Source organism: Callorhinchus milii, unplaced genomic scaffold, assembly GCF_018977255.1.
Source record: "Callorhinchus milii isolate IMCB2004 unplaced genomic scaffold, IMCB_Cmil_1.0 Scaffold3, whole genome shotgun sequence".
NCBI classification, from domain to species: Eukaryota; Metazoa; Chordata; class Chondrichthyes; order Chimaeriformes; family Callorhinchidae; genus Callorhinchus; species Callorhinchus milii.
In genome coordinates, this window is record NW_024704744.1 from 45813439 (window position 1) to 45828940 (window position 15502).

The following is a 15502-nucleotide window of genomic DNA, read 5'->3' on the forward strand; positions in this document are numbered from 1 at the left end:
GCCCGGCGGTGTCGCTTCGCCGAGGTCGCGCATGCGCGGGGGTCGGCCGCTTGGCCGGAGAGCATTGTTTGCGTCGGCGCACGTGCGTGCTTACGTACGTGTACGCACGCTGAGAGGGGGGAAGAAGATAAGACGTCGCTGGAGAGGAAGTGGTGGGTTTCCTTCCTGCTCCCAGTCAGTCAGTCAGTCAGTCCGGCTGCTGTGTAACTAGTGGATTGTTAGTTTACAACAGGAAATGTATGAGAATTAAAAACATTTTTTTGTTAGAAAAAAAACACACAACATACATGTGAGTAATTTCACGCCGTGAGTTACCTTCTCCTCTTTCCCCCCCTCCCTCCCCTCCCTCCTCTCCCCTCCCCCCCCCTTTTTTTTTACACTTTTCAGGCAAATTTAATCTGAAGTGAGGAAACAAAAAAAATATGCCCAGAAGGAAACAGTCCAATCCTCAGCCTGTGAAAAGTAAGTACTCTTGTTGTATTATGGTAATGCTAAAAGTGTGCGATTGGGAAAGATGACGATGGAAAAGAGAAGCAGGGAGTTTCAAACAAGTGAGATTTATACCCTTGTAAAAGATTAATTCTAATGTGATACTGATCTACGTTTTAGGAACGAGAGGGAGGGATGTGTGAGGAAAATGGAGCTTAGTACCTTAGTCACAGTGGGGAATTGGAGAGTAAGTTTCTCACCACCAAATGTTACCTTTAAACCATGGTGAATTTAAATACTGCTTGTTTAGAGAGATTACTGTAGTTCATTGCAAGCTATGTAATTCAGTGGCACATTAGAGTAGTTGGATATTGATAATAATTTGGCCCAGTTTGGTATAAACATCAGAAGAGCCTGATTTATGAAGGAGCAATATTCAGTTGCATTTTGTTGTGCAAACCAGAGACTGAACTACTTTTGTGTTGCGTCACATATTTGGTAATAATAATAATCCTTGCATTCGGTAAGGGCATAAATTCTACCTTGTTACTTGAATGGTTAATGTATTCAAGGATAGTTTTGGCTAAGGTGACCAAGGAACGACTGGACTGAGTTAAAATGCTGTATTTAACAGTGGTACACAGGAAAAAGTAGCATGTTCTTGTGAACGAAGGTGGCTGTTTCAGATGGTTCTAAACAAAAACCTTGCAGTGAGTTGTTTGGTAATCCTCTTGTGAAGGATGCTGTAAGATTGTCTAATTCTGTAAAATAAATTACCATATGGCCTATTGAAATAAATAATGATAAATAAATGAATTTACATCACATTCTTATCTGGATTTAGATCTTTTAATTTGTAGATACAGTTTGTATACATTGTAATCCATTATGGAAGGGAGCATTGTGCAAGTGAGTATCAAAGGAGCAGGATCAAACACATGAATGCATGGCTGGAGAAATGGTACAGAAAGAAGGGCTTCAGGTCTTGGAACATTGGGACCAGTACTGGGGCAGGTGGGACCTGTACAAGGTGGATGGGTTACACCTGAACATGGGTGGGACTAATGTCCTCGTAGGGAGGTCAACTAGTGCTGTGGGGAGGATTTAAACTAATTTTGAGGGGGGGAAGGGAATCAGGATGTAGCATCAGAAAGGAGAAACAAGTTACACAGAGGACTAGGAGAGACGAATAGCAATGCGATAAGGAGTAGTCCAGAAAAGGCGGGATTAGACGGGGGAGAAATGCAGAGCAGACTAAGTCGGTCTTCGAGTGCATGTGTGTAATAAATAAGATTGGTGAGCTGCAGGTTCAAGTTGCTGCATGGGGTTATGATGTAGTGCAATAACAGAGACTTGGCTCAAACAAGGGCAGGAATGGGAGCTGAATACTCCTGGCTACAATGTATTCAGGAGGGATAGAGAAGGATAAAAGGGGGTGGGTGGAGTGACAATATTGATTAAAGACACGGTTACGGCCTCGGAAGGGACGATGTGCTAGAGGGTCCAAAAACAGAATCTATTTGGTTAGAGTTAAGGAGCAGCAAAGGAGTTGTTGCTCTGATGGGGTATACTATAGACCACCAAATATTAGGAGGGAGGTAGACGAGCAAATCTGCAAGCAGATTTCAGAAAGATACAAAACCAACAGGGTAGGGATAATGGGGGACTTCAATTATTGAAACATAGACTGGCAAAATAATAGTGTAAAGGGCAAGGAGAGGAAAGGATTCCTGAAATCAAGAAACAAGGAGGGAAGCAGTGTTGGATCTAGTTCGGGGAAATGAAGTGAAGCAGGTTTCAGTAGGAGAGCATCTGGACAACAGTCATCACAACATCATTAGGTTTAGGGTACTTATGGAAAGGGACAAGGAGAAATGAAAGGTGAAGATACTCAACTGGAAGAGGGCTAATTTCAGTGAGTTTAAAAAAGGACCTATCCAAGGTGGACTGGAAAAAAAGATTGGCAGCTAAAACAGCTAACGAGCAATAGGAAGTCTTCAAGAAGGAGATAGTTTGGGGACCGAAGAAATATATTCCCACAAAGGGGAAAGGCAGGGCATCCAACCTCCCTGGATGAATAAGGGAATTGGGATTCAAATAAAACAGAACAAGGTTTATGATAAACATCAGATCCAAAATACAGAAGATAATCAAATAGAGAACTGGAAATAAAGGGGGCAAAGTGATTGTATGAGGAAAGATTAGTGGGTAATGTAAAAGGGAACCCTAAGGTATTTTATAAGCATATAAAGAATAAAAGGTTAGCCAAAGGTAGGGTGGGGGCAATTAGAGACCAAAGAGGAAATCTTCTTGTGGAGGCAGAGGACATGGCTGACGTACTGAATGAGTACTTCGCATCTGTCTTCACAAAAGAAGAGGAATTCACAGAAAAATTATGGAAATGAGCAGGAAAGTGAGATTAATGAAAAGAGTTACTTAGAAACATGTGGTAGTTGAATAGGCACAGTAGGCTGAATGGCATATTTTTGTGCTAAATATTTCTGTTTCTAAAGTCTTATCGTTTGTGTTGTGAAAAATTAGGGTCTGTTTAAATGTTAGTGTAGTTTNAAAAAATTATATCCAGCGTGTATATATCACACTTGTTGATTTGTCTTGGGGAACATGCAGACTTTTGTTTCCTTTTACCTCTTTGGAATATATTGACATATCGTGTTTTTTTAAACGAAGATTATCAAAGCATTGCTTATTGTCTGCATTCACACTGCATGAATGTGGATATAAGATAGAAAAGGCTTAACCAGAACATTATTTTCTTTCCCATCACAAAGAAATGTGAGCCCATGAGGTGTAGCAAAATGGGTAAATCTTAGGTTGATTCATTGACAGCTAATCACAATTTAACGTGGCTTTCACTGTGAACCTTTTTTTATGGAGTGCTGTGGCTTAATGATTAGAGCACTCGCCTCACAAGCGAGAGGAACTGGGTTTGATTCCCAGGCATAGCAAAATATTAGGCAAGCTTCCTTCCTCCACAGACCTCTGTTTACCTAACAGTTAGTAGGAACCCGATTGTTAGTCGATTAGCTTTTCTGGGGGTAATAATCCCTTAAATAATAATTTGGTCACTCAATCCATGACTGTTTGTGGGACACAGCTGTGCAAAATTGGCCGCCACGTTTCACCCACAAGATATATATATACATTTTACAGTATATTCTGTGAAGCGCTTTGAGACGTCTTGAAGATGTGATAACATTAAAGATAATAACAAACTACACCTGTATACCATGTTTCACGTCAGGAGGACGTCCCAAGGCGCTGAATAGTCAGGGATCTGCACCTGAGCTTCTGGTTGGAATCAGGAGGGATGGAGGAGGGTAGGGGTAGGAGGGTAACTAAAGGCACAGTCAAATAGGAGGGTTGTAAGACAGGTCTTGAAGGAGGCGAGGAAGGGGGCGAGTCGGAGCGACTGTGGGATGGAGTTCCGAAGCGTGGGGGCAGAGAGGCTAAAGCCCATCCACCAATGGCAGGGTGGGCAAGGCAGAGACATGAAGCAGGTTAGCAGGAGGTTAGGAGGTCACAGAGGTAAGGAGTAGTGAGGCTGTGGTGGGCTTTGAAGGTGAGGACCAGGATCTTGACATTTATCCTCTGAGTGATGGGGAGCCAGTGGAGCCGGGTGGGAGTGATGGGGGTCACAGACGTTGGTGCAGGATAGGACACGAGCTGCAGTGTTTTGGATGAACTGCAGCCGGTCGAGGCCAACAAGCAGAGAGTTTGCGAATTGATCCTGGATGTGATGAATGCGTGGATGAGAATCTCAGCGGCCTGGGATGAGAGACTTGTGGAGACGGGCAATGTTGCAGAGGTGGGAAAGGTGGAGCGGGTCATGGCCCGGATGTGGGGGATGAAGGACAGTTGAGGGTCAAACTGGATGCCAAGGTTCTGTATTGGCTCCATGAGATGTAGATATGGTGCTGTATCAAATGCAAGGATTACTATATGGCTCTGTTGAATAAATGGGTTTATTTTGTATAATGTTTCTGCTCGCCTGAGTTCTAACCAAAAATATACTTTAATCTTACTTTCATATACATTTGTTTGTGGGCAATATCCTTCACATCTTCACGCTGCTAAGCAACGTGTTGTCCCAATACAGCAACTTTGCTCCAACTGTCGTGGAACTGTATTGTTGCTGTTACAATTGAATCAAAAAACTAAAGGAAGCCAAATTGAAGTAGAAAGGAACATTAACATGCAGATATATTCATAAGTCGGGGAAATTGGCAGCAAAGTGATTGTCTACTTGTATCTTTACTATTTAAAAACATTTTTGCAATAGTTTTTTTAACAGCAAAAATTTAAATTTGCATAGCACCTTTAACGTCGGGAGGAAGTTCCAAGGTGCTGGACAGTCAAAAATTTGCACTCCAGCTAGGAGTTGGGATCAGGAAGGGTGGAGGGCAGGGAGGGTACGGGTAGGAGGATAACCAAAGACACCGTCAAAGAGGAGGGTCTTGAGATGGGCTTTGAAGGAGGAGGCGAAAGGATTGTGGGATGGAGTTCCAAAGGGTAAACACAAAGCAGAACACAAACAGCTGAACTGAAAGCTTTATGCCATCGCTGACCCCAAGCGAAGGATGCTATATAAATGCAAGCTATTGTTGTTGTAAAGGCCTTGTAGTTCTGTTCACCCTGAGATTTTTAAATTTAATGTTGGGAAAGTTTGGAGAATTGGTAAGACGTGACTAAGGTTGAGAAGATCAAGAAGAGAAAATAAGAAGAGATCATTAAAATGAAGAAATGGTGGTTGGGTTTGGAAAGCCTGTAATTTGCAAGAAGGGACGATTGGGGGGAGGTCAAGAAAGGCAGCTTTGAGTTCCTAGGAAGGGTTAATTTAGAGTATATTCAAACCACTGTTTTATCCTCGGAAGATTGTATCATGAATGTGAATAGTACATATGTCTGTTTCTGTGAATGCTTAAAAACTGATTTGAATGATTGTAAAGTACTCGAGTGCTTCGAGTAGCAAGTTGTGGATTGGAATTTGAAGAATAGCTGCCTAATCCCATGAGTGAAACTGGGGATTTGTCCAACAAAGAAAGTACAGGCTGAGAAAAAACATTTGACCCATTGAACCAAGAAAGCATGTATAGCTTGCCCTACCATCACTTTTCACCTTGGAGGAGTTAAGTGGGTCTCGTCTGGATCGAGCTGACTCCATGTTGACAACCCTGTTGAAGGGATAGCTAGTTGAGTCAACTCTGGTGGATTTGGTGATGCGATACCTGATCCAAGAATGTCTACAGTACTCCAGTGCACTGCTTATGTTCTGCTCAAGGCGAATTCTGTGGTAGCATGTTAACAACTTGCTATGCAGCAGAAAGTCATTGTCATTCACTGTTGTCACTTTGCTTTCTACTGTCTCTAGAGGAAGGGCTTGCAGTGTCTTGAGTTACCAGATAGTTGAGGTACTTGTGTAAAGATGATCCTTTTTGTCTTTTGAATACTTCTGCTGATCCTGTGTACATACAGGACAGTTTGGTGTGCAAATAACAGCATCTTCAGTTGTAGAAACCAGGTCTCGTTTGTGAGGCGAGTGCTCTAACCACTGAGCTACAGGACATCTACCTAAATAGGCAGATGGGACTTTGGCTTAACATCTCATCTAAAGGACAGCATCTCTGACAGTGCAGCATTCTCTGATCATTTCATTGAAGTGTTTGTTAGGTCAGACTAAGTGTTAAACTAAATTTTACGGCAAAAGTTTTAAATTGTCTTAAAGACAATGCTTGTGACAATAAAAAAACCTCTGGACCACTAGTAGATGAAATCTCAAGGTATAAAAATGTCGTACTGGGAAACTGAAAGTCCTGAAATAGGGCTTGATAACATGTCATTCTAACTCAGAGATGCACATGCTAACAACAAAGACAGGCTGACTGACGCCTGTATACAGATTATAATTGAATGCTTGGTCTGTAAGTCTAAGATCTAGAGGTTGCATGGATTTCAATGTAAGAAAATGGTTGTGTTTAATTCATGAGTCTAAATGTGAATACAGCAAGTGTTGCACTAAAACTAGCAACTGTGCAGTTTTACTAGTTTTAACAAACTTAATAAACTGAAAGTGTGAGATTTTCTCAGTATTAGTTCTGTATTTCTGGTAAGTTATTGAGGTACATTAAGTAAGCCATGGTCACAAAAGCTGCAGTTTTGTCAACTACAACTTGGAGATTTGCATACCAATCTTGATATGGGTAGTTTGAGGAGAGAGCAAGTGAGATGTCGCCCTGTTAAAGTTCAGTGCTGCATCAGTGTTGATTTATTACATGACAACCCCTAACCCCCTCATTTATAAACGGACTGCTGGGTTTTTTCTCAATTTATGCGTGCATGAATATCAGAATGCCACAAATTGGCATTTATATGGTCTGATCCAACTTTCACAAAATCACATATTCAATCTAGTCTCATTTTGATGTAATTTTTGTAAATGTTCAGATTGTAATTTTATAGGTTCTCTGAGATTCCGACTTCGTAAAGATCATCAGGAATATTAAAGGGGTGGGGGCAAAAGAATGGATTCGATTAGGAGGCTCAGGTGAAGAAAAACACCATCACATATTTGCTGAGCTGAATGGTTTATTATGTCATGACATTCTATGTTAAGATCATTTTCTGATCTTAACTGTGCAAAGCAACTTCAAATTCAGGAGAGTTGAAAACTTTATTACTCAGTGAGATTATTGTGTTATTTGCCAAATTCACAGTCACTTCATTTCCCATGAAGCTATTGCGTACAGTATATCCTGTGAAGTGCTTTGAGACATCCTTCTGATGTGGTAAGGTGCTATCCCAAATGCAATGATTATTATTATTTAAACTCATAGGCTTTTTGTTCTTTCTTTGTCACTTCTTCGGTTCTTCAATAATGGTGTTACATTTCTTGTCCTCTGATACAATTCCCAAATCTACTGAACTTTGGGAAAATAAAAATCTAAATTTCTTCCCTTTTTGTACTCTGGGGTGGAAACCATTTGGATAGGACTAGATCTGCTAGTGTATTCATTACTATTTCCTTTTTACAATCGCTGTTTGCTGGATGCTGGACTTCCTCGAATCTAAAATTGAGAGGATACGTTCAGCCACCTCAGCCCCGTCCACTGCCACCCCCACATCACCTCTCCATCATGACCCACCCCCCACCCATCCCCCCTATATTCCTTCGATCCTATCTCTCCCTCCTCCCTCACCACGTCCACAAACTCAAACCCACCACCTGCTCCCTCGATGCCATCCCCACCTCTCTTCTCGTCTCCCAGCTCCACCTTCTAGCCCCCCCCCCCCCCCCGTCCAATATCATCAATCTCTCCCTGTCCACCAGTTCAGTTCCTGCTTATTTCTTATTTCTGCCTCCACCCTCGACTCCAGGACCACTGCTGTCCTGACAGACTGCCTGTTGGACATCGAGTCCTGGATGAGGACAAATTTCCTACAGTTGAATGTGAACAAGACTGGGGCCCTCCTGATTGGCTCGCGCATGCACCTCAGCACCTCAGGCTCTGGCAGTGGTCCTGGAGTTGAGGGTGGAGGCAGAAAGATAGAGATGGGTGTCATCTGCATACATGTAGAAGTTGACCCCATGTCTGCGGATGATGTCACCAAGAGGGAGCATATAGATATTAAAGAGGAGAGGGCCAAGAATAGCAATGTAATGAGGAGTAATCCAGAAAAAGAAGGGATTAGATGGGGGAGAAATGCAGAACAGGCATTGGAGTGCATGCGTGTAAATGCATGGAGTGTGACAAACAACATTGGTGAGCTGCAGGCTCAAGTTGCCACATGGGGTTATGATGTAGTGGCAATAATGGAGACCTGGCTCAAACAAGGGTAGGAATGGCAGCTGAATATTCCTGGCTACAATGCATTCAGGAGGGATAGGGAAGGAGAAAAGGAAGGGGGTGTGCCAAATTGATTAAAGATGTGGTTACAGCCCTGAAAAGGAACGATGTGCTGGAGGGTCCAAAAACAGAATTTCTTTGGTTAGAGTTAAGGAGCAGAAAAGAAGCTGTTACTCTCTTTGGTGTATTCTATAGACTACCAAATAGTGGGAAGGAGATAGACAAACAAGCAGATCTCAGAAAGATGCAAGACCAATAAAGTAGCGATAATGGGGGACATCAATTATCCTAACATAGACTGGCAAAATAACAATGTAAAGGGCAAGGAGGGGGAAGGATTCCTGGAACGTGTGCAGGATAACTTTCTGGATCAGTATGTTTCCAGCCCACCAGGAAGGAAGCAGTGCTGGATCTAGTTCTAGGGAATGAAGTGGATTAAGTTTCAGTAGGAGAGCTGCTGGACAACAGTGATCAAAATATCATTAGGTTTAGAGTAGTTATGGAAGGGACAAAAAGCAATCAAAGGTGAAGATACTCAACTGGAAGAGGGCTTATTTCAGTGAGTTAGAAAGGGACCAAGCCAAAGTGGACTGGAAAGAAAGATTGGCAGCTAAAACAGCTAATGAGCAATGGGAAGCCTTCAAGAAGGAGACAGTTTGGGGACCGAATAAATATATTCCCACAAAGGGGAAAGGCAGGGCATCCAAACCTCCCTGGATGAATAAGGGAATTGGGATTCAAATAAAACAGAACAAGAAGGCTTACGGCAAATGTCAGGTCCTGAATACAGACGATAATCAAATAGAATATAGGAAGCACAGAGGAGAACTGAAAATGGAAATAAGAGGGGCAAAGAGATTGTATGAGAAAAGATTAGTGGGTTACATAAAAGCTATTTTATAAGCATATAAAGAATAAAAGTTTAGTCAAAGTAGGGCAGGGCCAATTAGTGACTAAGGAGGAAATCTTCTTGTGGAGGCTGACGTACTGAATGAGTACTTTGCATCTGTCTTTACAAAAGAAGAGGATACAGCCAATGCCACAGTATCGGAGGAGAGGGTAGAGAAATTGGATAAGATAAGAATAAACCGAGAGGAGGTACTAAAAAGGTTGTCGGTGCTCAAGGTAGAGTAAGTCACCTGGTCCAGATGGGATGTATCCTGGGTTACTGAGGGAAGTAAGGGTGGAAATAACAGAGGCTCTGACCACAATCTTTCAATCCGTCTTACAACGGAGGGTTGCAAATGTTACTCCCCTGTACAAAAAGGGGCAGAAGGATAAACCTGGGAATTACAGGCCAGTCAGCCAACGCCAGTAATGGGAAAACTTCTACAGACTGTAATCCGGGACAAAATTAATTTTCATTTAGACAAATATGGATTAATAAAGGACAGCCAACACAGATTTGTTGAAGACAAATTATGTCTAACAAGCCTGATAGTTTTTTGATGAAGTAACTGAGAGGGTAGATGAAGGTAGTTGGCCTTTGTAGTGGGGTAGATAAAGCTGTTAAAATGTAGTTTATATGGATTTTCAAAAGACGTTTGATGAAGTGCCACATCAGAGATTTGTAAGCAAATTAGAAGCCCGCGGTATTAAAGGGAGGAGGACAGTAACAGACTGCAAATGGGCATAGACTGGTAAAATGGGCAGATACGGGGCAGATGAAGTTTAATGTGGAGAAATGCGAAGTGATGCATTTTGGGAGGAAGAATGAGGAGAGGCAATGTAAGCTGATGGTACAATCTTAAAGGGGTGAAGGATTCATATAAGTAAGTTTTGAAGGTGTCAGGACAGGTAGATAAAGCTGTTGAGAAAGCATGTGGGATACTAGGCTTTATAAATAAGGGCACAGAATACAAAATTCAGGAAGTTATGATGAACCTTTGTAGAACACTGGTTAGGCCTCAGCTCGAGTACTGTGTTCAAGTTCTGAGCACCACACTTTAGGAAGGATGTCAAGGCATTGGAGATTTGCCAGGATGGTACTAGGAATGAGGGACTTCAGTTATGAGGAGAGGTTAGAGAAGCGAGGATTATTCTCCTTGGAGCAGAGAAGGTTAAGAGGAGACTTAATAGTAAGTTTTAAAAATTATGAGGGGATTCGACAGGGTGAATGAGTAGAAACAATTTCCACTGGTGGGCGGGTCGGTAACCCGAGTACACAGATTTAAAATAGTTGTTAAAAGAAACGGGAGGTGAGGAGAAATCTTTTCACATAGTGAGTTGTTCGTATCTGGAATACATTGCCTGAAAGGGTGGTGGAAGCTGATTTGATAATAACTTTTAATAGGGAAGTAGATAATTTTTTGGGGAAGCAAATTTCCAGGGCTATGGGGAGAGAGCAGGGGAGTGGGATTGAATTGGATAGCTCTTTTGAAAGAGCCGGCACAGACATGATGGACCGAATGGCCTCCTTCTGTACTGTATGATTCTATGAATTCTGCCATGGCTTATCTTCTACTACTGCAACACCTGTATCAGTTAGCAATTGACCTCTTTCACTTGGTGTACAGATAAAATACTTTGCTGTTACTAAATATTCTTCTCAATCTCCAGTCTTGCAACTGTTTTTCCAAGTCCCCAGTCCCTTTCCATTTCAATAGCCTTTTTCTTTTGTTTAATACTACCTTATATCTTAAGTACAACCTTTCCCTTTCAGAGAAATGTACACTTTTTGATATGTACAGTATTTATCTGAATGGATTACACCTTGTTTGTCAATTTATTTAACAATTCCTGCCACCTTTATTTTCCTCATTCCATCAAAGTTGGCCTTGTTTAAGTCCAAAACGTTGGTGTGTGATTGTCTTTTCTTTCTTTCAAACCTTGTGTTGAATTTTGTTGTATTAAGGTCACTATTCCCAAGATTCTCTCCTACCATCAGATTTCTAACTGCTGCAATTCTGTCTCATTGCTCATAACAAAGATGAGTCTGGCCCAAACCCTTAATGGTACAAAGCCATACTCTTTTACAAAACTGTCCTGCACACATTCAAAAACGTCTACCATTCTATTTGTATTGCTATTCCTTTTCCAATCTAGATGCAAGTTGAAATATCCCATTTTAACCACATTTTTCTTCTTGCGAGCTTCCCTGATCTGCTGTACATATATTCCTTGTATTATATCATTAAAGTCAGGAGGTCTATATTAAAAAAAACTACCTGTGCTTTACATCCCTTACTATTCTGCATTTCTACCCACAGTAATTATACCTGTGGATTACATTCAAATACAGTATATCCATCCTTTCAATTGCCAAGATTGTATCATTAATAATTATGCTACATTTCCCCTTTTTCTCTATCCTTCTAAAGTTCCAATATTCTGGTATATTAAGGTCCCAATTTTGACCAGGTTTTAACCACGTTTCTGGAATCCCTTTCACATCCTGCTCCCAAGTGTATTTGAGCTTCCCACTTTATTTTGTAATCCTCCTACAATTAGTTTCAAGGCACTTAGGTTATCTACTTTATTTCACTCATTTCCCTCAGGTCTCTTTAGTTCCCTGTTCTCTTTTCTTTGCTAAATCTTATCCTATATTGATTTCTCTCTGCTGTTCCTCATTTCTTACCCCATCTCCCCTCACCCCCCTCTATGACTTCCAACCTTCCCCACTCATTTCTCTCCCAGTAAAGATATTGGAGTTCTGTAGCTCAGTGGTTAGAGACTTAGGTTAGAATCGTGGCAGGGCGAAAGGTTGTGTGACTTTCCTTATTTCACAAGCCTCTGTTTACCTAGTAGTAAGTAGGAACTTGTTTGTTAGTCAAATGGCGGATTGCTTTTCCAGGGATAATAATCCTTCCAAAAAAAAGTAATAATTTGGTTACTCAATCCACAACTGTTTGTGGGACGCTGCTGTGCACAATTGGCTGCCGCGTTTCTCCCACAAATATACAGTTAATTCACTTTACAGTATATTCTGTGAAGCGCTTTGAGACGTCGAAGATGTGAACAGCGCTATACCAAATGCAAGAATTATTATATTGGAACAGCCCCGTTCAGGTGAAGCCCTTCCAATCTTTACAAGTAATTCCTGTTTAAGAACTGGTACCAATGTCCCAGGAATCTGAACTCTTCTCCTATACTATCCCTCCAGCCACACATTTACCTAACGCATCTTGAGGCATGATGCAGGTCAGTTAAAAAGAATGGAGGGATACAAGAACAACATTTATATAGCCATCATCATGTATGGTGTAATGTGTGCTTTGGAAAGACAGTTGGATGTTCAGCCAGGTGGAGGGGTGAATGTGACTGCAAGTGTGGTCAAAGAGGTAGGCTTTTAGCCAGTATTTAAAGGCACAGAAGGGCTGGGGTAGTGGGTTGGGTGGTGGGTGAGAGTTCCAGGGATTCGGACACTGTTGCTGAAGGCTCGGCCACCAATGGTGCCTTCCAATGGCGAGATGCATTCCGAGACATTATATCCTACATGATGGGAGGGCTATATAAATGTTGTATATCCCCATTCTTTTTAAAAATAACCGCATCATAACTTGTCACTCCCAGACCCTACCAGGCATGAAGGGTGCTATATAAATGCAAGTTTTTGTTTTTTGGGAGTGTCGTGCAGGAGGAGGAGGTTTTTCAAATGGAGGGGATGAGCAGGAAAGGGATAGGAGAAGAACACAGAGATGGGGAGGTCCTAGAGCTTAAAAGGATTTATAGGGGATATGAGGACCTTAAAGATGTTCCGTTGGAAGCCTAGTGAGAAATGTGGAGTTTGGCACGGGTGAGGATTTGGGCAGCTGAGTTTTGTATGAGGACAGTATCGATATTGATCCTCTAAATCTTTCACAATCTCCAGCTCAGATCACTTGTCTGCTCAGCCTTAGGGCTAGGTCGTTGCTTCAGTAACACTTGAACAAATGCCATTTAGTTGATTATACCAACGTAATCTATTGTCCTGGAAACATTGGTAGTTGAAACAGAATTCAATTCCAATTATTGCACCAGAAAAGTGTGTCGTATGGATTGTAGTTTCAATCTCTGCTCTGTGTCTTGCCTGGTAGCAGGCTCACAAGATGGAATGCCAATCTACAGGGAGTACACTGACAACTTGTGCAACAGACACTATCCGAGCGGTGAGGTATTGAACAAACCCATTTTCTGTGTCTCAGCAAATTTCATATACTGGGGTCAGCAGAACCACAACAACACACATTTACATTTATACAGGGTGAATCAACAATCCTTACTCAGGTCGATATGTGACATTGAAACTTCATGCCATGTACACATAAACATATCAACTCAGTGACAAAACTTTTACAAACGTGATGAAAGCCATCTCCTGTAATAGCTGCACACTCGTCAGAAATAAAAAAAAACAAGAACATAATTAATATTAAAAACTCTTTTGAGTAATGATTTCTGAGTCGCCCTGTGTAGTGCATCCCACATCGGGAAGATGTCACTAGACTATGGACAGTCGAAGGTTTCCACCCGAGCTGGAGGTGGGATCCGAGCTATGTGTGTTTGGGGGTGGGGGGATATGACCGAAGGTGTGATTAAAAAGCAAGGTCTTGAAGAAGCCAAAGAAAGTGTTGAGACTTAGGGACTCCTGGATGGAGTTCTACAGAGTGGGGCAGATGGCTGAAACCAGATCATTCTTCTCAGGGATGCAGAATGTCAGAGTGAATGGTTTGAGCCGGAAAGGATTCAAATGCACAAGTGGCTCTTCGAGCTAGTGACTGGTAATCAGATGGTCGATATGCAGTTATTCACAGAGGGATATCCTGACAACTTTCCAACAAGGGTAGATTGGAGATGGGGCGGCAGTGTGAGAGATTAGATCTCTCTAATCTCTCACGCTACCGTCCCATCTTCGACCTACTCTGCCTTGCCAAAGCCCTGGGACGCATGTCAACTTCGGTCACATCTCTCCCTCCTCGAGCTCCTAAAGTATCATTTTCGCTCTGCTCCAACACACTCCGCGCCGATCTCTCCAGCTCCACCATTCACAAGATCCAGCTCATTCAAAACTCTGCCGCCCGCATACTGATCCGGATCGAACTCCGTACCACATCTCACCAGTTCAGGCCAGGCTCCACTGGCTCCCCAACACCGAACAGATCAACTTCAAGATCCTCACACTCTTGTTCAAATCCATTCACTCACTGGCACCTCCCTACCTCTCCAACCTCATCACTTCACAATCCACCACCCCGCGCCTCCGCTCGACTGGCACGGGCCTGCTGCTCATCCGTCACACCCTCCACCTCACCATCAGAGGTTGTGTTTTCAGCCACTACATCTCAAAACTCTGGAACACTCTCCTTCAATCCCTCCGCATCTCTCCCCTCTTTCAAGTCACGCCTGAAAACTTTCCTCTTCGACCGTGCTTACGGCCACCTCCCCCGGCTCGGAGTCAGGCTCTACCACTGTTAAGCGCTCTGACAGTGCATGTTGTTGTTTCTCAAGCAGTTATGAAACAAAAGACAGCATAGCCTGAGCCACAGTTGTCCCAATCTTTTTGAAGGGGAAATTTCTTCATGCTTGTACAATTATTCATTTACACAATCCATGTGGAGGAGATTACGGTTATTCTCAAAACCCAAGTCTTGTGTTTAAATTGTTAGTACAATTCATTTCCATGTATAATTTGTTAAAAGAAGAAGTATTTCCTCTTGTGGGTCTGTCTTCCTTATTTATTGAATGTAGTTCAAGCTCCACATGCAAAAAGCTCTCTTACTAACTTGGTGCTTTTTCAATCTGGCACACCTTGGTGCTTATTTCTGGGTGTATTTTGAAACTTCCTCTTATATCAATGAAGCTTTGTTCTTTCAAAAGGAATGGGGTACGTTTACAGTATGAGACGTATGCATCCAGTATACATGGGGAAGACCATGTAACTAATATTACTTATGTTTGCACATTTAAAGGGACAGTGCTTACTGCTCCTGTATATTTCATGAATGAGGAAGAGCATGCTTTTGGTGAGTCATATAGAAAGACTATTGATGACCCCAGGCAAGTAATGACTTTCCTTTCTTTTTATTGCACAGTTGAATCAGAGGCTGGCTGTGAACGCAATGGGCCAGAAGACCTGGTCCTGGAGAGTGACCTGATGCTGGGTCAAGAGCTGGAGTTTGAGGACTGTGATGAGAAGATCATGGGCTTTGAAAAAGATTCAGAAGGTTTGAGGCACTTTCTTTGTTGTTATCCTCTTCCCCAAACCAATTGTGGTGGGTACCTGGCGCTTTATG

The 15502-nt window shown here is 42.2% G+C and overlaps 1 protein-coding gene across 1 annotated transcript in view; it reads left to right on the forward strand.

Moving 5' to 3' along the window:
* The window catches only part of znf513a (zinc finger protein 513a), a 53428-nt gene that overhangs the window by 271 nt on the left and 37655 nt on the right, over positions 1-15502 (forward strand). The window contains exons 2-3 of the mRNA XM_042332874.1: positions 388-462; positions 15302-15433. Of these exons, the coding sequence (XP_042188808.1) occupies positions 423-462; positions 15302-15433 (172 nt within the window). The 5' untranslated portion in view covers positions 388-422. The remainder of the gene's footprint in view (positions 1-387; positions 463-15301; positions 15434-15502) is intronic.